Source organism: Pieris rapae, chromosome 10 (assembly GCF_905147795.1).
Source record: "Pieris rapae chromosome 10, ilPieRapa1.1, whole genome shotgun sequence".
NCBI lineage: Eukaryota > Metazoa > Arthropoda > Insecta > Lepidoptera > Pieridae > Pieris > Pieris rapae.
The window spans coordinates 2611481-2636597 of NC_059518.1; the positions used below are offsets into that span (position 1 = coordinate 2611481).

Sequence of the window (25117 nt, forward strand, 5' to 3'; positions counted from 1 at the left end):
CGCTTACGTGTCTTAAATTATTAATAAAACAGATGTAGAAATATGTCTGTCTCTATCTTGGTGGTTTACTGGACTTATTGGTTAAATAAGTATGAAAAGTTAATTGAACTACCTTCTGCACTTTAAGTTTAAATCGAAGATGTTAAGAATGGTGCAAACAAAAAAAAAATACCTTCAAATCCATCACGTTGCTCCTAACATGAAAATCAACAATCAATTACTGTTAATGTAATATTATCTAAGCAAATCTAGCTAATAGAGGAAACCATCTTTCTCGTCAATTTCTGGTGGACCTTCCGGTGACGACACGTCACCGTGAAATAAAAGGAAAGTAAGCGAAACCTTAAACCAATATTATTTTTGAATTGTGAAGATTTTAAAGCATTCAGACTGATGATCACAAACCAACCATAAAATATTCGGAATGGAATTTGACGGAACGCATCTGTGTTGGAAGTCATCTGTGTGGAGAAAGTATGACCAGTTCCTCCAAGCTAGACGTACTTACGTACGTAAACGGACGGACATTCTAACCAAGGACTGGGCGGCATTGACAATGATCTAGTAATGAAGGCGGGAAATTTTAATTCCATGTAATCCAAGGTACAGCAATAAGTAGTAAAGGAAAGTAATAAAACCTGATAAAACTGTATACCTTTATTGACATGTACAAACATTCAATTATAATTACAATATAAAATTTCATATAAAAATAAACATGACTCCGACCTATTCGGTCTTTTACACAAAATTTAGGTGCTCATTGTTAATTAGCACGTTTTGTCTTTCGAATAAATATAAACAACTATGGGTTATCGTACTTCGATCTATCTTCGTATTAGCACCTTAAACTATCGATATATTTGTCTATGGAAAAAAACAATATTATAAACGAATAATACGAATTCCATAGACAAGTTATAAATTGTGACAATAGATATTTTTTGGTTATACTCTATAAATTATATAAAATATAATACAACGTAACTTGACTAAAATGAAAATAGAAGTAAACTATTTTAATGAATTCTAGAATCCTATTCTCATTTTACTCTACTGAATCTCGTACCATATTGTGATAATTTATTTTTGGCTTAACAATGCTTTTGCTTTAGATACTGTTATCAATAATATCTGTTTAAAACCTTCGTGATTGTTGACGCGTCTAGTAGTAGCATAAGACTTTGTTTAAGATTCAGAAACGAAATTGGTTCGAACTTTGATTTTCGTGTGTCAAAATTCAATACGTTTTTGACATACAAGAGTTAGACTTAGCGTTAAGTCTCGTTTCTAAATCTAATCCTTAGAGTAACTTCTGCAATTATAAGTGGTAGGTAGGTGTCAGAATATATAATACCAACCGTCCACTTATATATTATTTAGGCAATAGAAAATGTTATATTGAACATAATAATACAGTATAAGTATAGCGAGGAAGGGAGTAGCTGCCAGTATTCACAATAGTTTTTTTATAAAATAAAATGATGAAGTCTTAATTAAGGGTCATCTCCTTTAAAATAGTTGGTGGTACTAAATATAAATTCTTATAAGACATGGCAAAATAAAGGAAGAAAAACAAACCACTAAAGTCTGAAAAAATTAAAATATATAAAAAGTATTATATTTTACGTGTTTTTGAAAGAACACATAAAATTATCACAATATGTTACGATGAAGTCTTAGGTCTAAGCCCAACCCACAGATTTGGACGGATTGAGGTATGCACAGTAGCTATGTTCACAAACTCTACTGGCTGTTCATATCTGTAAAGAAAATATACCATTAATTTATAACGCTAATTCCAACCCAACCTAACCTTTAGACAAACATACTATTGTGAAAACTAACAATTAGTCACGTGATTATATTCTAATAAATCGAATTAGTGAATCACGCCTGTCAAAGAGTATCTTGTCTCACTGTGGTCACAATATCTTGGGACTGACTGACTCATAAATTAAATGACTGTTTTTGTCAGTTTTTAACGTAAAATACCAAAAGATGTCGTGTTTCTACACGACATCTTTTAGTGATTAATAATTATTAAAAGGGTAATTAAAAAGAAATAGCGTCTATGAGTAGAATATAGAGAAAATACATTAATATAACTGTGAGGACAACATATAAGCTGAATCGTGGTTGAAATTAATACCACCGCTTACAAGAATTCTAGTCCGACCCGTCACCACCAGTAGCAACGAGCACGACGCATGGTCAGTTATAGTCACCCATGATTATTGAAAAATCGAATACTAAGTTAAACAAGGTTTAATATTTAGATTATTTATAATAACAATTAGTTATTTATTTTCTCCCATATAACATTTACAACAATAAGATTTGCTTCTATATAGATAAAATCTCTCCCTTACCAGTATCGTGTCTCTCCCTCTGTAGCGCAATGTACTGTCGTATGAGACGAGCGATCTCGTGTGCCTGTTCTGCTTGAAGCCGTGTGACTCTCTGTTGCAGTAGCGATCCACACTTCACGTCCAAGAATAGGGTGCCATCTTCGGAACGCACCTAAATGATAAGGGAAAAGAAGACATGTACTATCTGTTTAACCTTAAAATATTAATTGAAATAAAAAAAAAAACTTAATTAAATTTCATATCTATAAGAGGAAATTTACCGTAGGAAATAAAATAATTACCTTTCTAGTAGAAATGAGTTCCGCGTGCGGCCAATGTGTGTCCGTATCGTGGGTGTGTGGATGCAGCAGATGCACGCCGCGTCTGTTCAGAGCAAGGACGAACTCGCGCCATTCGCCCCCCGTGCCACCTCCGCCTACGCGACGAACCGCGAAGAACGACGACCCGAATAGGGCCCAACGGGATAGTACCTGTAATGGAACGGAATCTATGTCATCTACGAATCTCCATACAGTACGGTAGAAATAGATATAAGTAGAGATAGAATAGAAGTAATTAAATAATAAATATTATATGTATTTTTATTTTATCTAGAGTTGTAACCTAAGAGTAGGTAAAATACAATTATAAATTTTTATTAATACGTAGAAGCGTAAACAATAATTGAAGCTAATATTCGCCCTATTGTATCTAAGTTATAAGCTCACGAACATATAGCTGAACATCTACAACAACCGCATCCGAACTTAAATCATGTTACAATTAAATTAAAATAAATAACATAAATTATGAGCATTAGCAGTTTAATACACAGGTCGTAAGAATAAGTATTCAATAGAATGTTAGACGAAGCAAATTTAGTGACATGAAATAAAATAAGAAAACTAAATGTATGACTGCTAATTTAAAAATAAAATAAAAATCTATATTACAAAATAAATAAGGATGTCTTGTTAAAAGAGTGCACAATAGGATTCCTTGTTTCGTGGGCAGCCGGTCTCATCCATATTAACGTTAGATGATGAAATATTTTCAACTTTAACACTATGTCGTCTAAGCTTAAAGGGCCTCTGAAAGGGAAAAATCGGGCGAAGAAAGTGCGTTGGTAGCTTATGTGTTGTTGTATGTTTCCAAAAGATCTATTGCATTAAATTCATAAGTAAAATATTTTTCTACGGCAAAAACTGCAATAACACATTTCAGTAATATCTCAACAGGAGTTTACATACCTGGAGTACTTTGGATTTAGCAGCCTGCGGAGACAGAGCTCTTGCTTGAGGCCACTCGGCAGTTACCCAGGAGGCCCATTTATTTGGTCTGGGGTCTCGTAACGCCAGTAATGGTTTCGGGAGGAGGAACTTCAGGTCTCTTGGATGCGGGGGTTCAGCGAGGCCTGCAGCTCTATGGAGTAGGGCAGCCACTGAGGCTGCGTCACGGATTACGTTGGCTGCCGGTGGACCACCTCCTGGTAAAACTAGCAGAAGACCTTCCAGGTAGTCCGGCGCCACCTAGAAATTTCATACGGTTATAATGATGTTTATAATAAGACTGTTTAGATATGATATAAAATAATAGACTGTGACATAATTGTAATTATTGGAAAAAAAACAGTGAACTGATATATCTACTAAAATGTATCTTTTTATGTAGGTATATAAATTTTAAGTCATTATTGAGTTTAATCGTTACAACAAAAAGTCCAATTTATATTATTAATATTACTATGTAATAAATACCTGGTTAAAAAGCACTTCAGTATATAGGGGTGGGGCGTCAGTCCTCAGAGGGTGGTGCCACACTGACCGGCAGAAGATCAGGTAGAAGGGGTGATGAGCTCGCTGGAGCTCAGTGGTCACGTCTAGGACGTACTCGTCACTCGCCAAAGGCATGGTCAAGGCGTCACCAGAGACAATGCAATATAGAGAGAATTCGGCGCGTTCTGCTTCGCTACGGACGCCGATCTGAAAAAGATTTCGTTATCGGAGATATTAATACGAATCACAGTGGTTTTCTAATATAACAATTTAATTATTTATTAAATTATTCTGTAAAATAAATAAAAATATAGCCTGTAAAGTAAATATAATTAAAGTTAAGATAATATAAAATATCTCATTTGTACGCGTTGGTGGCCGCCATGTTATTTCGATAGTTATGATAGGCTCCTTGAATTGAATAAAGAATCGCGCGGTCGCCCATTGACTAGGTGGGCTAACGACATTGTCATGGAGATTGACTCCCAGTGGATACATAGAGGCCAGTGGGGGGCGTACAGGAGGAAAAGGAGGGAGGCCTACATCTAGATATGGATCAAATAAAGAGGCTGATGATTTATTTATTTATTTTATAAACCAGCTGCGTCATATGGTCCCCTTATGAAAGCTATTCCTGATGGGGGTATTGGGGTACAATTCGTTAGAGCTTAATGGGTGTCTCGACTCGAGAGCGACCTATTTGGTGAGCGTATGGCGGTAGTGTACTCTGATTTGAGGGTATACTTGGAGAGTATTAGGGGTTAGAATATACTGTGTTTTATGTTGTTTAATTAATTTTGTATTGTATATATTATAGTCTATTTTATTGTGAGTTTAGCCATGTCTGTAATTGAATAAATAAATAAATGATGATAGTTGATAGATGATAGTAAATCGGTAGTTATTATTTTGTTCTCACCAGTTCTGTAAGCTCATCAACAATATCCTGTACGGTGGTGGCGCAACGTGTGTTGACGACTCGTTCAGCTCCGCCTGGCAGTCGATACAGCTGGCGACGCGCTGAGCGACCGGCTGATACTGCTGTAACCTAAGAAGGGTTGCAACAATTTAACTATATAACAAAGCTTTGTCGTGAAATTTAGTTAAAAATATAGTTAAATAAAGAAATATAGAAATATATGAAAAAAGGCAAGGAAATGTGTGACTATGCATTAAAATTTTAAATTAAAAAAAAAATGGCGTTTGTTTTAAAAAAAAACAAATTATATAATGGAAAACCGGTGAATGTGAATTTGAAAAAAATTGATTTTTTTTAAATGATATTTTAAGAATTACAAAACAACTTTGTATATTTTTATAAGTATACTAGCTGACCCGGCAAACGTTGTTTTGCCATGTTTTTGTGCCAAAAAATTAAAGTTTATAATTAACAAAAAAAACATAAGTGATGATTGTAGAGGGGTGAAAATTTAGGGTTGCACATATTTTTGTATGGTGCAAAAAAATAAAAACGAAAAATTTTGTTTAAAAATTGATAAAAAAATTTAGGGGTGGACCACCCTTAACATTTATGGGGATGAAAAATAGATGTTGTTCAATTCTCAGACCTACCCAATACGCACACAAAATTTCATGAGAATCGGTCGAGCCGTTTCGGAGGAGTTCGGTTACTAACCCCGTGACACAAGAATTTTATATATAAGAAAATACCTCTTCAATACTGGGTACATTCTTGCGTCCGCCACATCGAACGGTTTTCCTGAAGTTAGCGAGACATACTGCTGCAGTTCCTTGGCAGGGTCTTCGCCGATCAGCTGCCGCCGCCGACAAATATTCCACTAAGAATGGCCTAAATAAAATAAAACGTAATAATTACCGCTACTTATTAAATAAAGAGCTTAACACCGACCATTTTATATATACATATTTTACTTCTTTACATGGCGATTAAAAATCATTTTTTATTGTAGTGTAATTCCCAAGTTAACGAAAGAGGCAGTGTAGATAGATAGATAGGGTAGTAAACCTACTTATTATGTAAGTCAATACAAATGCAAACTAAAAACATTTAGTAGTTGTATTTTCGATTCCCACAATATGATATGATTAAAAGTTAAACAAAACATACCTGAGTGTATCTGAGCAGGTAAAGTACGCAGCAAGAATTGACATGAGTCTCCAAGCACGCTGGCATGAGTCTGGTGTGGCGGATCTGTTTGACGTGGTCTGCTTCATCAGTTGACAGTAGACTTCATCACGGAGTTCTGGGACTGAGTGGCAATGCTGAAATAGCAATAAAGATAAAGACAAATTTGTATATGCGATATTTGTTACTGTAATGAGGGTGTCATTTTGATTTGAGGCTACGTTTTTAAATATATGTAGATATATTTTTAAGTGTAAAATGTAGTAATAATTGAAATATTCATATTTTATATTCCATTATTAATTAACTTAGTATAACTGCAGGCAAGATTTGATTTGATCTTCCGAAAAAAATCCGTCTTAGAGTAAATTTGAATAGATGTATTATACATCTTTTATCAACATATAATTTCAACGCAAAGAACATACCATAAGAACAGTGTAGACACATTTGACTTCAGTCAAATCCTGGTGCATAGCTCTCTCTGGTGGTTGCAAATCACCACAGTATGCTCTTACGCATGTAAAGCATTCTAAGGCCGGTGGAGCCAATGCTGCGGGAAGACGAAGTAATGGAGCACGCAGGGGCGTGGCTTGCCACTTGACGACATCAGTTTGAGCTTTCCAAGTCCACTCGTTGCGTTTCGCTTTGCTCTTTAGAGATGAGTCCGCTTTAAGAACTTCCAATCTGAAATAAGAATAGGACTTTAGAATAGACGGAAGCGTTTTAAATCGTTGGGTGAATTCTAAAGGAAATGAAAAATGTTTCAATGACGTATTTGGATACAAGCCTATATGAAGAATTTTGTATACATATTTAAATTTCGAAAAGCGAAGCCAAATTGTCTAAAAAGTGAATTTATACAAGTATTTAAAACAAATATTACACTTTCGAAACACTTTCTGCATATCATCGTCACTCGACACTCGATAAGTAATCTGTCTGTTGCTTTTCAATAAACAATTTGCTGAATAACCCTGTGTCATCGACTTTTGTAATATTTTTAAATGTTAGTAAAAATATTGCATTTGGCTTTTTTCAATGTATTCAATCAATTGCTACTATTGATAATATTGATTCAAGGCCCTCAAATAAACTACATCAGTTCTCGAGTTCGCAAACCTACAAATGTAAACAAACTTCTTAGAAGCCGTCTGATCCACATACAATCAAGATAATGTATAATACATTATGTCAGTCAATATTATCTTACTCCATATCAGTATTGGATCGAGGAGCTTCGTTTTAAATGCTGAAAATTAAGCGTGTCCAACGAGCCATTCTTATGATATCCTAGGAAACTTTTTCGCTACTTAACTACAAAATTATACAATTAAATTATTAATGGGGCCTTTATAGCATGGGAGAGTATTCAGACCATAAGTTTGACAACAATCATATATAACTATTATTATGCCAATATAATGTTCTGACATGACATGATAATAAATATGGCATTTACAATCCTATTTTTATACGGCGGATTTTTATAATTAATCAATCACCACTTTATTTGCAAATAATTTTCGACCCAAACAATATCCATGAATAATGTAGCTGTCTTAACGCTTGGGAATATTTCCATATACATTTGATCGTATTGTCATAGTCATTACTTTAAAAAGGAAGGCAGGAAAAAAAGTACAGAGGATGAGAAAAGTTTGCTTGTAAGCAAGTGACAAATTCAACATGGTCTTGACTGGTACAGTAATTGAACCGTAGTTTACTAATAAGAAAAATTCTTTACGTAAATATATTTTAGTTATTAGTTATTAAGAAAACGGAAGCAAAGTCTCTTTGGTTATAAATAATTACATCATCGTGTGGATTAATTAATAATATGAATATTTTAGGTGGAAAGTTGTAACCATAGATAAATTATTCATATAAAATTTAATTCATTATGGTTTTATATTAGCGTCATCTGAATACTAAATAATGTCTTCGAGCCATTCATCTTACAAATAATAAATTTTATTTAAATTAATATACTTTACGTTAACACAGTTACATATGTACTCAAACCTAGACTCGGTTTGAGAAACACATAGCTAGCTATCTGCACTTAAGAGTAAGATTACAATAAAATAAAGAATTATGTTTCTGAAATATTGGTATTTTGAATAGAACAGGGAGAATACGGGCAGAAGGTACACCTGATATAAAGTGAGACTGCCACCCATGAACTCTCAATGCCAGAGGGTCACGATTCTGTTGCCGGCCTTTTGAGAATTTGTAGGCTCTTTTCTTGAAGGTACCAAAGTCGAATTGGCTCGGAAATACTTCAGTGGGCAATACGTGGTTAATACGAGTGGAATTTCGCATTTTTCCTCGACGTCCGATGAGGAAACTCGGCTACAGGTATTATCAACTTCTCTGGACCTCTCCATGGTTAAATTATTATTATAATATATTTTTTACGAGAAATATTGTTATTATTATTAAGTAAAACACCCATCCCGAGAAAGCATTTATGCAAAACCGCGGGAAAACTTTACTTGAAATTCAATAGGTTCTGCAGCGTATATGTCGTTAAATAATGAACAATGCGCGCGCAAGAAAGTGGAAATGATCCGCATTCCCGACAGTAGGAAGGTAGTTGTTGTTGTAGTGAACATGTTGTTTAGTTACCGTAAACAATTGTTTTTAAGCTCTTTTTTCGTAGTATACGCAAGTTTATAAACTTGTTAAGAACACAGAAATATTTTTACAAGCTCCCTTTTCGGATTTTTTTTACAAATACCAATAGATTAACGACAGCTTTGATTCCTAGCATTTGCTTTGATACATTTCTGCTTTTGTATGCAGACCTTTTTAAGTCTGAGCCTTAGATTTATGTGCCTGTTTTATGGCTATGTAATGCCTAATAAGCGAGCAAGTGATCAGCCTCTTGTGAAAGCACAACCCGTCGACTTTTTGGGTCTAAGGCAAGTTGGTTGTTCGGCCCTTACTAATTACCGATGGATCGAATGTTAAATGCGCACATAGAATGAAACTCCACTGGTGTACAGCCGGGGATCGAACCTACGACCTTGAGAATCGCACGCTGAAGGCCCACTTTAAGCAGTATCCAGTTACATCATAAATATAATAATATTAGACAATAAAACTTCTTTACCTGCAACGCAAGTAATTATTATGCGTATTATCAATTAAATCTCAAGTCATGTAACTTAATTACTAGGTAGGTACTGTACTGACGTAATCTTGCATAAGTTGTAATGGCTAAGTACTAAGTAGACAACAATCTTTATTTAGACTACTAGTGTAATTAGGAGCATTATTGGCTTCAGGAAAACATCGTTAGGAAATCTTGCCTCGTCTTGCCTTAGACCCAAAAATTCGACGGCATGTGTAAGACACAAGAGGTTGATCACCGATTAGATTGACTAAAAAACATTGAAATGATCATGAAACAGATAAAGAAATTTGAGGCCCAGGCCTAAAAAGGTTGTAGCAACACTTTTCATTTATTACATATTTTATAAGTATAATTATGTCAGACCCTAGAAAGTTACTTTTTTTATTCCGGTAAACATGGAAATGACCACATATACATACTATATGCATATTATTTCCAACAAAAGCAAAAAATCCTACAATTGTAGGTTTCAGATAATATCGCTTCCTATAAAAACGGCGAATGAATCTCGGCTAAGTAAAATCACTGATTTAATAGGCTTGCTTTTATATAACTAGGTGTCAATAACTCCACTGCTCAATGAGAAAAAAGAAACGCTTTAACCAAGACACGTGCGTTGAAAATCTTATGAGATCGCGGAAATGTTTCCGCTTTTTAAACATGATTTAGGTAAGCCGCACTAATTTACCTTTTGTATCAAATATAGTGTATGGTTGCTGGGTAATCAGTGATTTAAATAATAGAGGATTTTAGTTGAAGTATATTAACCACTCCCGTACAACAAAAGATGCGATTAAGCGAATGTTAATTGCTACGTATAAAGAGTGCCTACGTCTGGCTATACTCTCGAAGCGTAACTCCCACGATTAAGGAAATGGCCACACTTATAAAACTAAGAAAGCCTGAGTGAGCAAAATGTACAGCCTTGGCTCGTACATACAGTAATATAATATAACGCGATTTAGGATTTCCCCCCTAAAACGTGTGGATTTCTCAAGCAACAGTTTTATGAGAATACTCTTACAACGTGATTGCCTATTTTAGGGGAGTAGGTATACTGTATGTCTATTCCATACGATATTGAGATTTAATTGGTTAAATTTAAAATTGGTCCATCAAAGTACGAATTATTAAATTATAGGAATATTACGAAAAAATTTTTTGACTTTAGCATTGTGTATACAGCTATTATACAAACGTGATGCTTACATGCAAATACAATATTCCATGGAACCTGTTAAAAACACCGGCGTATTCTCTTATAAATCAAAAATTGTCTTCCGGTATACATTTAAATTGTTTTAAGAATTGTTATGTATAATTATAAGTTTATCAGTGATGTTACTAAGATCTTAAACTACTCATGTAAGGTTCCATATTATGACAAAAACGTATAGGATGATGACATACATGAGTCGCACTTACGCTTTTGCTATTAGATGAATTATAGGATTGAATTTTGAAAGGCTCAATATAGAACTACGAGTTAACTGACATAATTAAATTAATGTCATGGCGCCTGCAGTGCTATATAGTCGTAGGTTGCTTTACAACTTTCCATTCCAATCATAAATGACCTTTTAAAGCTAGGCTTAGAAATATGAACTATATCTATCTATTTAGTCTGTGCAGAATGTTTAAGTAATCCGGGTATAAAGAAATGTTGAATGTGGTGCGTACTATAAAGTAACTAGAAACGTAAAATATATGAAGATAAAGGGATTAATTATGGCTCGTAATAGGTTAAGACAAGATATAAATAGTACATAAGATGAAGAATGTTATATTAATCGGCACTGATGGAGGATTACTTTATTCTTGCTTTAACATATTTTAAAATGAGGACAATCTGATATGAGACTTATATATATTATAAAGAAATATATTATAGAAGAGATGTTTGAAAATGACATGAGAACTTTAGACAGCGCAGCGCTCGGTAAAACAAGGACATAAAGCAATTTTTGAAAAACACAAGTAGGTAAGTACAACTTATATGTGATATCAATAAGTATCAGCTTCATAATAACTGATAAGAAAATACGGCTATATAAAGCATTCACAATATATCTATGCCTTATAGCAGTATTTAACGTGGGCCCGCGCACCACTGGGGGTACATTTTGATTAACATCAATATGGGGCTATTGGAAATATCATTAAATATATTTGGGATTTGAATTTCGGTTTTTCATTATGTTTTGAAAATGTACTTATTGTGTATCGTTAAGAATTTCCTAGTAATTTTGTTCGTAATAGAATCATATTTAGTTGATAAAATAAATTGAGGGCCATGAGGGTGGTCCCAAAAATATTTTTAACTCGGCTGATCCGCGCATTCGCATTGGGAACGTGTCGTGGTTGAACATTCGTTGCGTACAGTTAGATGCAATTTTATAGTGTTTTTTTGTGCATCTCTTGTCAATAGTTACGTCCTCCATTTAGACTATTATAGTGAGTGTTTTTGTGCGTATTCGTGAACTATTATTGTAAGGCAAGGTACAGCATCAGTCCTAACATTTCTTGTTCCCAAAACTAACAATCTATCCATCCTTACGGCTGACGTGTTTTTTTTTGTGCCTTTCGCCCTAACAAGGAGCAACCTTGAGGTATGTACTCAGGACTTATTTTAGTATAAGATTACGTATCGACGGCCACCGAACCGTTCTTTGTGATACATAATTTTTTGGTAGCAGAGCGTGGTTTCATTTTAGTTAATGATTTTTCGGTATATAAGTCCTGGGTTCATAACTTATTAATGCATATATATTGTTATGTTTGTAGGGATTATAGTGTGTTGATAGTGTTATAAATCGTTTTTTGTAGTAAGTTATTAGCCGCTTATTATAATTTGCTTTTTATTTGATTTTTGTGCTATTGTTTGTTCTTTTATACTTTTATATAATGGCGGTTTCGCACAAGGCACAAATAGCTGGTGTATTGCGGTGGCTAGGATCGGCCGTTTTAAATATTTCGCGAAAAGATCGAGTTCAGGCCCTTCTATCAAGAAGTGACGCGTTAGAGGATAGGATGAAAGATTTATATAAATCGTATCAGGCATTACTTGAATTGGGTTTGGAACCGGAGGTGATGGACAAGGTTTGTGCAGACATGGATCAGGCTGAGGATTTGGCTGATCAAATCAGGGAAGCCGTTGGTATTATTAAATTAAATTCGGCTACTCAGTCAAATAACCTTCAATCGAAGGATAGTTTAACTTTTTCAAGTGGTATTATAGGTAGGTTACCCAAATTAGATTTGCCCCATTTTAGTGGCGACTTAAGCCAATGGGTGGCGTTTATACATTTATTCGATAGTTTAGTGCACTCAAGGGGTGATTTAACATCTGCGCAAAAGTTGGCATATTTGTTGGCTAGTCTCACCGGGGAGGCTAAAGGGTTAGTCCAACATTTAGCACTTGTGGACAACAACTATGATATAGGCAGAGATTTACTAATGAGGCGGTATCAAAATATACGTAGGCTAGCGGATAGCCACGTAAATGTCATTTTAAATTTACATAGTAATGTGCAGAGCCACAACTTAAGAATTCAAGTTTTAAATCCTTTATTAGTGGCAATTAATGGCTTAAGGGGTTTAAATTTGCCTGTAGATAGTTGGTCTTTTATTTTGTTGCATATTACATTACAAAAACTAAATTTAGATATGCGCACCCGATTTGAACAGGCGTATGGTGGAGATTCAACCACTCATCTTCCCACGTTTGATGAATTGATCTTGTTTTTAGAGGATGAGTGTCGCAGACAGGATAATGTTCCAGCGCCGTCCACGACGCCGGCCCCAATTTCTACTAGGCCGCGACAACAGCATATGCGCTTAATGCGACGCCCTGACCAGCGAGTTTATAACGTGGCAACTCAACATTCAGGCAAATGTTGTGTTTATTGTCGAGTCCCTGATCACACCGTAGTGTCATGTCAAAAGTTTTTAGCATTACGTTTTCAAGCACGGCGAAATATTGCCCGACAGCGGAAGTGGTGTTATGGTTGTTTAGGTAAGCACCTGGCATCACAATGCCAAGTGTCACGACCATGCAAACAATGTAATGGCAATCATCACATTATACTTTGTGGTAATATGAATGGTTCACCCCAATCAGCTGCACCGGCACGGGAGTTTGTTGAAGATATGCAAAATACAGGTGATCAGTGGAATGGTGGTGTGAAGGTTAGACACTGTAGTTTTGGTCATGCTTCCAGGCACCGTACAGGATCAGGTTATTATGATTATCATCGGAGGCAGCCACCACCCTGCAGGGGCGGGGGAAACTTAAGGTCTCATGACAGGACTCGTGTCACCTCTGATCAGCAACAACTTCCTAAGAGCAAAGATAATTATGACTCTTGTGCATTACCTGTTATTAAACAGCAACGTCGTGATTTTGTTAGGCCTTTGCCCTTTTCTGAGTGGCCTCGTTTAGGCCAGCGGGTCCCTGAACCAGAAGGATATTGACTAGGTCACGTCCCTACTAGAACTCCTACATCTCCTATTACTGTTTTGTTACCCACCGCACAGATTTGTGTTGGTTCTCCATCAGGTGAGCAGGTAACCACGCGTGCGATTTTGGATTCTGGAGCACAGGGAAGTTTGGTGTCAATGGATTTGGTGGATAGGTTACAGTTGCGTATTTTCCCTGCTAGCGGGAGTATATTTGGTGTAGGTGGCTCTAAGGTTGCTGGTTTGCGGGGACAAGTTACACTTACTTTTTCTCCTGTTCAATGCTCTCAGCCACAGATTACAATTTCTGCCATAATTTTAGATAATGTTATGGGCAGACACCCACTTGTTAAATTACCATCGGAGATATTAGATTTTACACGTAGTCTAAACTTAGCGGATTGTACATTTCATATTCCAGGTCAAATCGATTTGCTACTCGGAGCAGAAGTTTTGGGAATGCTGCGGCTAAGTAAAAGCACACTTTTACAACCAGCGGGTTTAGTAGCAGTCACAACTGATTTTGGTGATGTCATTATGGGTCCTGTGTTTCCAATAGAATCTCTTAGCGTTGAAGATGGTAACTTGTGTGTGGGACTCTCACTTGCTGAAGCCATTCAACGGTTTTGGGAAGTCGAAGAGCCTCCCACAGCGGCTCGTGAAAATCCGGAGCACCAAGAATGTGAATTGTTTTTTCAGAATAACACTGGTCGTCTCCGTTCGGGTAGGTTTGTCACGAGGTTACCTTTTTTACCATCCCGACCACCTTTGGGTCACTCCAGGTCTTTAGCTGAGAAAAGGTTAACATCCATGGAGAGACGAATGAAGAGAGATTCTACTTTTCGTGCTAAGTATATAGAGTTTATGGACGAGTACTTTAAGCTCGGACATATGTCAGTTTCTGATTTTGATTGGCGCACACAGGAGCACTACTTCATTCCACATCATGCTGTGTTTAAAGGTGGTAAAATAAGAGTGGTTTTTGATGGCTCAGCGCCTACTTCCAATGGAGTTTCTTTAAATCAATGTTTGCATTCGGGCCCAAAGTTACATCGTGACATTGGTGATATTTTAACAAATTTTAGAAGACATCAGATTGTATTTGTTGCAGATATTAAAATGATGTTTAGGCAAACTGTAATTCATACTGATGACCGTTGCTATCAACTTATCTTGTGGCGTGAGAAGGAATCCGATCCAGTTACAGTATTTGAATTAAATACCAATACATACGGACTCAGATCAAGTCCTTATATTGCTATTCGTACATTGTTAGAATTGGCTGAGCGAGAACGTTTGCAATTTCCAAGAGCAGCTGATGTTTTGAATAGTGATGTTTTCGTTGATGACATTTGCACTGGAGCTGCAAATGAGAAAGAAGCCTTGATACTACGCGATGAGCTAATTGGGATTCTTAAGGCTGGTGGATATGAGTTAAGGAAATGGGTGTCTAACTCACAAGCTGTTCTTGCTGGTTTACCCGAGGATCATCAACAACATCCATATATTTTTCAGAACGTGGACAACCCTGACGCTGTTGCAGTATTAGGTATTCAGTATCAACCGTTAGGTGATATATTTACCTTTCGAGTGCAAGACATAGATGTAATTAAATCTTGGACAAAGCGTGTAGTACTTTCAACTGTAGCCAGGATATACGATCCTAATGGATGGTTAGCTCCAGTTGTTTTTTGGGCAAAATGTTTTATACAAAAGCTTTGGTTACAAGGATTAACATGGGATGCCCCTTTAGTTGGTGAATTGTTAAGTGTTTGGGTTAGGTTTGTTTCGTCGCTTCCTGAAATTCAATTGATTAAAATTGATAGGTCTTTATTGCCACCAGGGAAATGCATAGTGGATATTCATGGTTTTTGTGATGCATCGGAAAGTGGTTATGCTGCTGCAGTTTATATTCGTTCTGTCAATCAATCTGGTGTTGTAACGGTTAAACTAGTTATGGCAAAGAGTAAGGTTGCACCGGTAAGAACACGCTTAACAATTCCTAAATTAGAGTTATCAGGTGCTGTTCTATTGACACGTTTGATAAACCATGTTAAATCCATTTTTGGCCAAAAAATGAATATTCAGAAGTGTTTTGCTTGGACTGATAGTCAGATAGTTCTTGCATGGCTGCAAGCGTCAGTTCATGTTTTGGAAGTATTTGTGGCCAATAGGGTTTGTCAAATTCAGCAATCTGTCGTGACCTTGGATTGGAGGCATGTACCGGGAGAACTTAATCCGGCAGACTGTGCATCTCGAGGTTGTGAGGCTCCAGTAATATTAGACCATCCCTTATGGTGGGCTCCAGGTTGGCTGTACCAACCCGAAAATTGTTGGCCTCGCACTAAAACGGAACTTGTTGAGCCCCTTCTGGGTTTAAGAGTTATTTCTCTTGTCGTTCAGGAATCGATAGAAAACTTAGACCCGTTACTCGCAAGGTTTAGTTCATTAGACAAATTGATTGGAGTGACCGCCTGGATTAGGAGGTTTATTTATAATTCAAGGAATCCAACAATTAAGAATATGTCAAATGTATTATCACCAGATGAAAGAAATGAATCCTTATTATTCTGGGTTCGTTATATCCAAGCTAAGCATTTTGGAACAGTCTTTGCTACTCTAAAAGGACAAGGTAAATTAAAGGGATCTGTTGCTCGGCTGAATCCATTTATTGATGATAAGGGTTTGTTACGCGTAGGTGGGAGATTACGCCATTCAGAACTACCTTATAATCATAAACATCCGCTTCTCCTTCCTAATCGAACTCCATTGGGAGATTTGATAATTACTGACAGACACGAAAAGAATGCACATGTTGGCTTAAATACACTTTTGGCTATTATTCATCAACAATTTTGGATTTTGTCAGCCAGGAGGGCTATTCGAAATGTTATTTTTAAGTGTATTCCTTGTTATCGACTTAAAGCATCCTTGACTCAACCACAAATGGGAGATTTGCCTCCAGATCGCATTACTGCTGCTAGACCCTTCTCTGGTGTAGGCACCGATTTTGCTGGGCCATTTTCCATCAAGGTTTCATCATTGCGAAACGCCAAGATCGTAAAAGGGTACCTCTGTGTCTTTGTCTGTCTTGTTACAAAATCCGTACACCTGGAGGTGGTGTCATCACTTAGTACTGAAGCTTTTATCGCTTGTTTGTCTCGTTTTGTTAGTCGTCGAGGATTACCAAACTTGATTCGCTCCGACTGTGGGACAAATTTTAAGGGCAGTGAACGTTACCTCGGAGAAGTTTATAAGTTTTTGACTGAAAACCAACTGCCTATCGAAAGTTCACTTTCTCGTCGTGGAATTAAATGGAAATTTAGTCCGGCTGGATATCCATCTTGGGGTGGAATATTTGAGGCTGTAGTGAAGGTGGCCAAAACACATATACGACGAATTATAGGAGAATCAGTTCTTACATATGAAGAACTAGCCACAGTCTTTTGTAACATTGAATCTGTTTTGAACTCACGACCACTTTGTCCTATATCTTCGGACCCAAATGATCTAGAAGCTTTAACTCCTGGACATTTTTTGATTGGGGCTCCTCTCAATGCGTTACCTGAATATCCATTTGTGGACACACCAATAAATCGGCTCTCACGTTTCCAACTGCTACAACAATTATCTCAGAGTTTTTGGAAACGTTTTAATATAGAATATCTCCATTTATTGCAGCAACGAGTTCGTTGGATAGATAAAACAGATCCGCCTAAAGTTGGGGACTTGGTTCTTATCAAAGAACCAAATATGCCACCATTATCTTGGAGACGCGGTCGCATTATTAAACTATTCCCGGGTGCAGATGGTACCCCACGAGTCGCCGAGGTCCGCGTTGGGGAATCGGTTTTAAAAAGAGCCGTGGCCTGCTTGTCACGTCTTCCAGTGGCATAACCTTTGCTACCAGCCTCCGGTTTTAGACTCAGTCATGTTAAGCCTGACTGGGACGGGGGACTGTTCGTAATAGAATCATATTTAGTTGATAAAATAAATTGAGGGCCATGAGGGTGGTCCCAAAAATATTTTTAACTCGGCTGATCCGCGCATTCGCATTGGGAACGTGTCGTGGTTGAACATTCGTTGCGTACAGTTAGATGCAATTTTATAGTGTTTTTTTGTGCATCTCTTGTCAATAGTTACGTCCTCCATTTAGACTATTATAGTGAGTGTTTTTGTGCGTATTCGTGAACTATTATTGTAAGGCAAGGTACAGCATCAGTCCTAACATTTCTTGTTCCCAAAACTAACAATCTATCCATCCTTACGGCTGACGTGTTTTTTTTTGTGCCTTTCGCCCTAACAAGGAGCAACCTTGAGGTATGTACTCAGGACTTATTTTAGTATAAGATTACGTATCGACGGCCACCGAACCGTTCTTTGTGATACAAATTTATTTAACGTTCTTTAGTAAACAATTTTTTCTCATGTTTGGGGCAAAATATTCTTAGAAAAGTGTGGAATATGTTGGAAAACACTGTGTTAAAGGGTTATTAAATATATTCAATTTTTGAGTAAATCAGTAACTTTGAAATTATTATATGTATATGACATTAAATGTAACATTAATATTCTCACAAAATGTTAGGTTCTTCCTCATCACCATCTCCTGCACACGATAGACTGTCTCCCGACATCTCGGCCACATCCTCCTTTATCGACATTATAACACAATACTTATAATTCAAATAATTTAACACATAACGTATATCCGTTAAATACTAACTTCTAACACTAAATTGATAAATGAAGTTTTCATATTAAACTTGAGTTCATTGCTCTTAAAATTCTTTAAAAAAATTCAATTCGAGTAAATTCCGGATTCAACTCTTACGATATATATAATATTTGTAAATCGTGTATCGGAAAATCGAAGTTAAAAACCGGCGCGTTCGACCGATGACCGGTAACTGAGGTGCGCGCACGCATTCGGGCGAAAGTGTTTGAACGGACCTAATCAATTACTTTAAATTTCATTCGACCGTTTAGTGTTTCTTTGTACACGATATTTTGTAATTATTCGCGTTCTTATTTAACTAAGGGACGCCTAATGCTTCATGTATTTACATATTTTTCCAGCTCAGTTGAGCCTGTCGCCTGTTATACCTCTACGGGATATAATAGTAAAATAAGCTAGAAAATACTTCCTTCCAAAAACATTCGGTCTTTACGACTATGTATCGTAAATCCTGGGTATTAATGTGATAGAAAACCAAATGTATTTATATAAAGTAATTATGTTTACCTATTTCGTCCAAAAGATTTAATTTTTATTCGGTTACAGTCTTAATTTAAACAAAAATGTATGAAAACGTTCCATTACTTTTGTCTAAATGGCTATTCACCTTAACTAATTTTTTTCTGTGTTTGCTTCGAAGTCATCGCTAGAAAGCGATAAGTCCGCCAGTTGTTTTTTATCCATGTTTTTTTATTTATTTGTACTGTATTTCTGTATACTTGCAACAAAGTGTTGATAAATCAATAAAAGGTTGCTTCCACTTCATTTATCGGTTTTATCTTATTCTGTTATATGAAAAATGACGTCTTGAAATAGATGTGGACATAAAATGAACATTAGCAATATATATAGGTATTAAGACAAACTGTTTTTACATGAATTTTACATGCCTACTAATTTAGTTTGTTAGTAAATTATCTGATAAAAACAATTTATACCTCGGTGCGTCAGCCCTACATGTTACATAGGCGCATGTGAAGTTTATAATTACTAGGAAGTAATTTCACATGGCAATATTGAATGTTCTTACAGCTAATATGCGAGCTCACTTATTAGAAGATACTTAATTGCCTTATGAATATGCACAATATGGCAAACAGTAATTTACGCACACGTAATATTTGATCAATAACTTTTATTAACAAATAGTTTATATCATAATTTTTGTAATAGTTCAGGAAAAAAGAGGAATGTACTAATTGTGTTTTATACTATGAAAATATGATACTGAAGTTAATTTAAATTAAAAAATTAACACCTTACCTCACTATTTATGTTACAATTATTTAAGATAAAATAAACAGATTGCTGTACGGGAAAATTGCTCGTTATTATACAACGCATTGGATAAAAAACACTGCATGTAAATTTGTATTGTATTCCGTCTTCGGACAGGATGAAGTCTTTGGACCATATCGCTTTATTTTTGTAAATATTTTGCTATCACCTAAATTTCACTTCACAGAACATTACTTTTTAAATGGCGCCAATATAACAAAAACAATAAAAAAAACACTGTTAAATTTGACAGATCATTCGGAATACTTGCATGCGATGGAGCATCTGCGCCACCGTCGCTACGCACGGCATTGTAACCAGCCAGTGCACGATGTCAACTGTCAAATGCGTTACGCGCGAACGATGCTCATCACAAGACTAACTAGGGCTCTGCAGTTTTTCCCAAGAGTTTACGGATCATTGTTTCACGGCCTTGGCCTAAACTATTACCGAATCGGACAGATTATGCAAAAAATAGAGCTTTTCGAATCTTTTGCCTTTAAATGTTTGGCCTACATTAAAGATCATTGACATGCACGCTTCGAACTACTCAAAACTAAAGCAATGAGTTTTCGATTACTACTAGAAGAAATAATTAGTGTAATAAATTGAAATTCCGAATTTATTACAAAAAAGGAATAAAAAATACACTCGTGTTTTATGGCATCTACATTCAAAAGAAGAATTACGATTTATTGGACATTATAAAAACCTTATTATAATAGTTTATATTCAAATGTAAATTAGTCATTTTTCGTAGAATTATCACAAAATTAATTGCGTACATTATTCATTTTAAATTCGGAAAGATAAATGATATTGTAACAGTTAAAGAAAATAAATGATTTATAATGATATTGATACGTTCGTGGGCTTTTTTTTAAATTTCGAAAATTCACACAGACAATTTAACATAAGATCTAGTTTAACCATAATATCTACGTGATTTTAAACAAAACCTAATTTAATAAAAAGCATGTTTGACATTATAAGGTGACAAATGACACTACTTAGTCTCTATGAAAGAAGACACTTTGTTTTTCTTTTTTTATTGTACTGTTTTGCTCCACTTTTCTGTTCCTCTTGCCATGTGGCCCGCCCATTTCCACTTTAGGTCATTTTTTTTAATGTAACATCTGTTATATTAGTTGTGTTTCTTTAAGCTGCATTCTTTACTTTATCCATTTTTTTCTTAGAAAAAGAATTTATAATAAATCCTACTTTAAAAAAGTCATAATAGAAAAATCCAGGTTTTTCAACTGTAAACCGATTCTTACCTACAATAGGCATTCTTATTGTAAAACAGAATTGCTGTTAAATAATTATAGCACTAATTAAACGAAGGAGAATTTCGTAACATTCTGTATTATGTTTATGTTATAACAGATGAAATTATGTAAAGTAAGCAGAAATGTTTGATGCACAACACAATGCAAGCTATACGCCATTGTACCGTGGAAATTAGGTCGTAATTTGTTTATACTCAGCGTTGACATCAGCACTTTCAGACCTTACTATTAACTTTATTGTCTTTGAATTGTGTACAAAAAATACATTATATTGTATCGAAAAATGTTTTTCACTATAAAACGAAGTCAGTAGGTACGGTACACATATAATGCAAGGCAACTCTGAAACTCAAATTCAACATAAATTTTTAATGTATTATTTTTCTACATAATTAATTTATATAGTAATTTTTAATATAACTTTAATGCTAAAGCGCGTTTTTCAAGGCAGTTTTTGCGCACCAGCACTTTTATTACTTAAATAATAAATGAATAATTTTACTACCAACGCACTACCAGCGCTACCCAAGTACTCAAGTAATTCCGAACCAATTCGACTTATGGTCCTTCAAGAAAAAAGCGTACCAATTCTTAAATGGCCGGCCTTTTTTTCCTAAAGAACCCTAAGTAGAATTGGTTCGAAATTACTTGAGTAGCGCCGGTAGTGCGTTGGTAGTAATACATATTATTCATTTATTATTTAAGTAATAAAAGCATCAGCCCTAGAAATAAACGATCGCATTGAATGTAAATGTCGACACCCACGATTTTCCTTGGGAACAATACAAAGTCGACACAGTTTTGATGACAATATGTCATTGAAAAGTTCTTTAACAGAAAATGTTTATTATAGCCATTTAAGATCAATAGTACAACCTTTTCTGGGTGTCATATTTCTATATCTGTTTCATTGATAGTTTTTTTATAAACTACTCGCTGAACTTCATATAAAATACATATTCTATGTCAAAACAAGTTTTAGTGAGACAAACGAACAGCAATTAGTCTTTCTACATATATGTATTAGATAGATATTCTGTGGTTGACATGGATTAAAAATATCACAGATTACTAAAATGCGATCTCTGTCATAACTCTCCAACAGCGGTCTAATAGCGGTTTTTATAAATCATACATAATTAGTTGATAATTATCATTTTGTTGGCTTTATAGCAAAATAAGATTTTAATAGTATTTTTTTTGTAATTATAAATCCGCAATCTAAATTTCTTAATGTAATGTGGAACAAACTCACGCGTTATTACAGACTTTATAATCCATTGTTTGTATGTATTACGTATTTTGATATTATCTTGCATTAATTGCGAGTCGAATGAACTTTAATGTTAAAAAATATCTATTTTTAAGGAAATGGAATATTGCGATGGAATAGCAGAAGACGGTTCTGAGAAAGTTTACGTAAACACTTGAATATTCAATTTATATAAGTATACGGTTAATTACACTTATTAAGTAAATAATTATTTTAGATAAAGGTACACTGGCCTAGAGACCAAACTTTTTAAATTTGTTTTAATTATTTTATTATTAATACAAATTAACCTACACAGGCAGGTTAAGAAAATTGCAAATACTGTGTATATTTGATTGTGATAATAAATATTAAAAACATTTTTGATATTAACATTGATATCGAGGAATGCTTTATTGCAAAAGGTCGAGATGCGCAAAGAGGTTTTTATGTACCTTTGATATTCAAAGAACATACGAGAATATTCTTCGGGAATATTATACGGGAATGTATCACGTAAACATTTGTGCATGTGACGATGGTCTTTGGTACGAAATATGTAGGTAATTTACGCTTCTAAATAAATTTCATATTACATATGTAACAGAAAATATTTTTCTTAGAGAAAATTTACATCACCCAAAATCCTCTACAATTTGCATTCAATCGATTTAAAAGCAAGCCTTTACTAATTTGGGTACATCAAATGTAAATATTTAAAACAACTCGAACCTCAAAGATATTTAGATAATTTAGTACTTACTCAGGGCTCTGTCTAAAATGATCAACTGCAAACTGCAGCAGTGGGTGTCTGCCATCGTGTTGCTGTTCTCTTCTTTCCTCGAGTATCTCCCTTTCTCTTTCCCTCTCTCGCGGTGGGCTCGTTCTTCTATCTAACTCCTCTTCCCGACTCTCTCGGGCAGTTCTGATTTCTCGCGCTTCCCTTAATTCTCGTGACTCTCTGGACTCTCTGGATTCTCTGGACTCGCGGGATTCTCGGGACTCCCTAATCTCACGTTCACGTGTCTCTCGCTCTGGTAGCCTGTCTTTGACGTTGGTCGTGCCATTTGTGGTAGGTTTTGGTTGTATCTGTAAAGAAAAATAATATTTTTTTACATTTCACTTGTATATTAATTACATTGGTAGTATTGTTGAATCTGGATAAAAACGAAAAAAAACAATGATAAATACTTCTAGCAGTAAATCGTTTATTTGCAAAGAATCACAGGCACATTCAGATTGATTTATCTTACTACTATGTAATTGCAAAAACCTTAGCCACAGCAACGCCTGGCCTAGTCCGCTAGTTGTATATAAAAATACAATCAGCCATATAAAAACAGGCATGCGAACGTCATAGAATTTATTAGCGTATTATCCTGTAGGCATGTTTTTGTATAATTTGAGTATTTGAAGTCAACAAGTACATTCTACGGGGACATTTGTATTATGAGCAGTGTTGCCCTAGTGGCTTCAGCGTGCGACTCTCATCCCTGAAGTCGTAGGTTCGATCCCCAGCTGTGCACCGATGAACATTCATTTATGAGCACAATTAAGATGCCCTTGAATGGTGAAGGAAATCATCGTGATGGAACCGGCTTATATTAAACCGAAAAATCGTCAGCGCGTGTCAAAATGCTGATCACCTACTTGCTTTTTAGATGAACTGATTTATTTATATAATATTGACTTTGGACTATAATCCGTGGATACTTTTTCATTTTTATTTCTCAAAAATATACAAATACCCTGAAATAATTGCCTCACGGGCAAACCTTTATAAAACTGCTTAAACAGGAGGAAATTTATCTAACTAGGGTAAGAGGCAAAAACTCGCCTATGTAGTAAACAGTAGCTATCTGGTCCTATGCATCTCAAAGTATGACATTTTTATTTATTTAATGATATCCCGTGAACATATCACCAAGAGCATTAATCTTAATACATTTAATGTCTCTTACGTTATTGTAAATATATATATATATATATATATAGTTACTAAAAATGATTAATAGGCGATTTCTTGTACCAACACATGCTGTGTAGCAAGAAATATGCAGATCGCTCGAGAAAGCGTGAACGAATTATGAACATGTCAATCTCTATGTTGCAAAGTTTAAACTCTCACGTATAACTAATGTTAAGCCAATAGTTACTATTTAGTGGCGAAAAATGAATAAACATCTGATAATATTATTGTGATGGAAGATGGGTCTTGAAATGGAAGAATGGGCCAGAATTGAAAAATTATCGCGAGGAATAGAGACAAGTGGAAGAATTGAGGCCTTGATACCATCGAGTACTAGTGTAAAACATAATGATACGGACTTAGTTTAGTTTAGTGTAGTGTAGGCTATTTTTATTTTATTTTATTAATTGCATCTATAATAAAGCTATAGCTAAGATTTATTATTATTATTTAGAAACTATAATAAATACTTATCAATAACTCAAGGCTAACGCTGTTAAATACTAGTAAAATAAATTAATAAAACTCTGTGGCAGCGTATCCTCAATGGTGATAACTTTTCCTCGCCAAATTGCGAAAAGTTTATTTTGATTTATCTATAGTGGCTGCCTGAAAGATATCACTCTACAGCGATAAGGCCACCAGCCACCATTTGCCCCTCATTTTTATTTAATTATTTTAACTGTACTGTATTTCTGTATACGTTCAACGAAGTGTTAATAAATGTATGAAAGTAGAACGACATTGGTAATATAAAT

The 25117-nt window shown here is 35.2% G+C and overlaps 1 protein-coding gene across 1 annotated transcript in view; it reads right to left on the bottom strand.

The window, feature by feature from the left end:
- Window positions 1-642: 642 nt before the first annotated feature.
- LOC111000131 (unconventional myosin-XV) overlaps window positions 643-25117 on the bottom strand; it is a 77032-nt gene continuing 52557 nt past the window's right edge. The window contains exons 24-33 of the mRNA XM_022269485.2: window positions 23154-23479; window positions 6662-6920; window positions 6216-6370; window positions 5798-5936; window positions 5046-5174; window positions 4109-4333; window positions 3602-3880; window positions 2654-2842; window positions 2373-2523; window positions 643-1763 (exon numbers count right to left, since the gene is read on the bottom strand). Coding sequence (XP_022125177.2) covers window positions 1747-1763; window positions 2373-2523; window positions 2654-2842; window positions 3602-3880; window positions 4109-4333; window positions 5046-5174; window positions 5798-5936; window positions 6216-6370; window positions 6662-6920; window positions 23154-23479 — 1869 coding nt within the window. The 3' untranslated portion in view covers window positions 643-1746. The remainder of the gene's footprint in view (window positions 1764-2372; window positions 2524-2653; window positions 2843-3601; window positions 3881-4108; window positions 4334-5045; window positions 5175-5797; window positions 5937-6215; window positions 6371-6661; window positions 6921-23153; window positions 23480-25117) is intronic.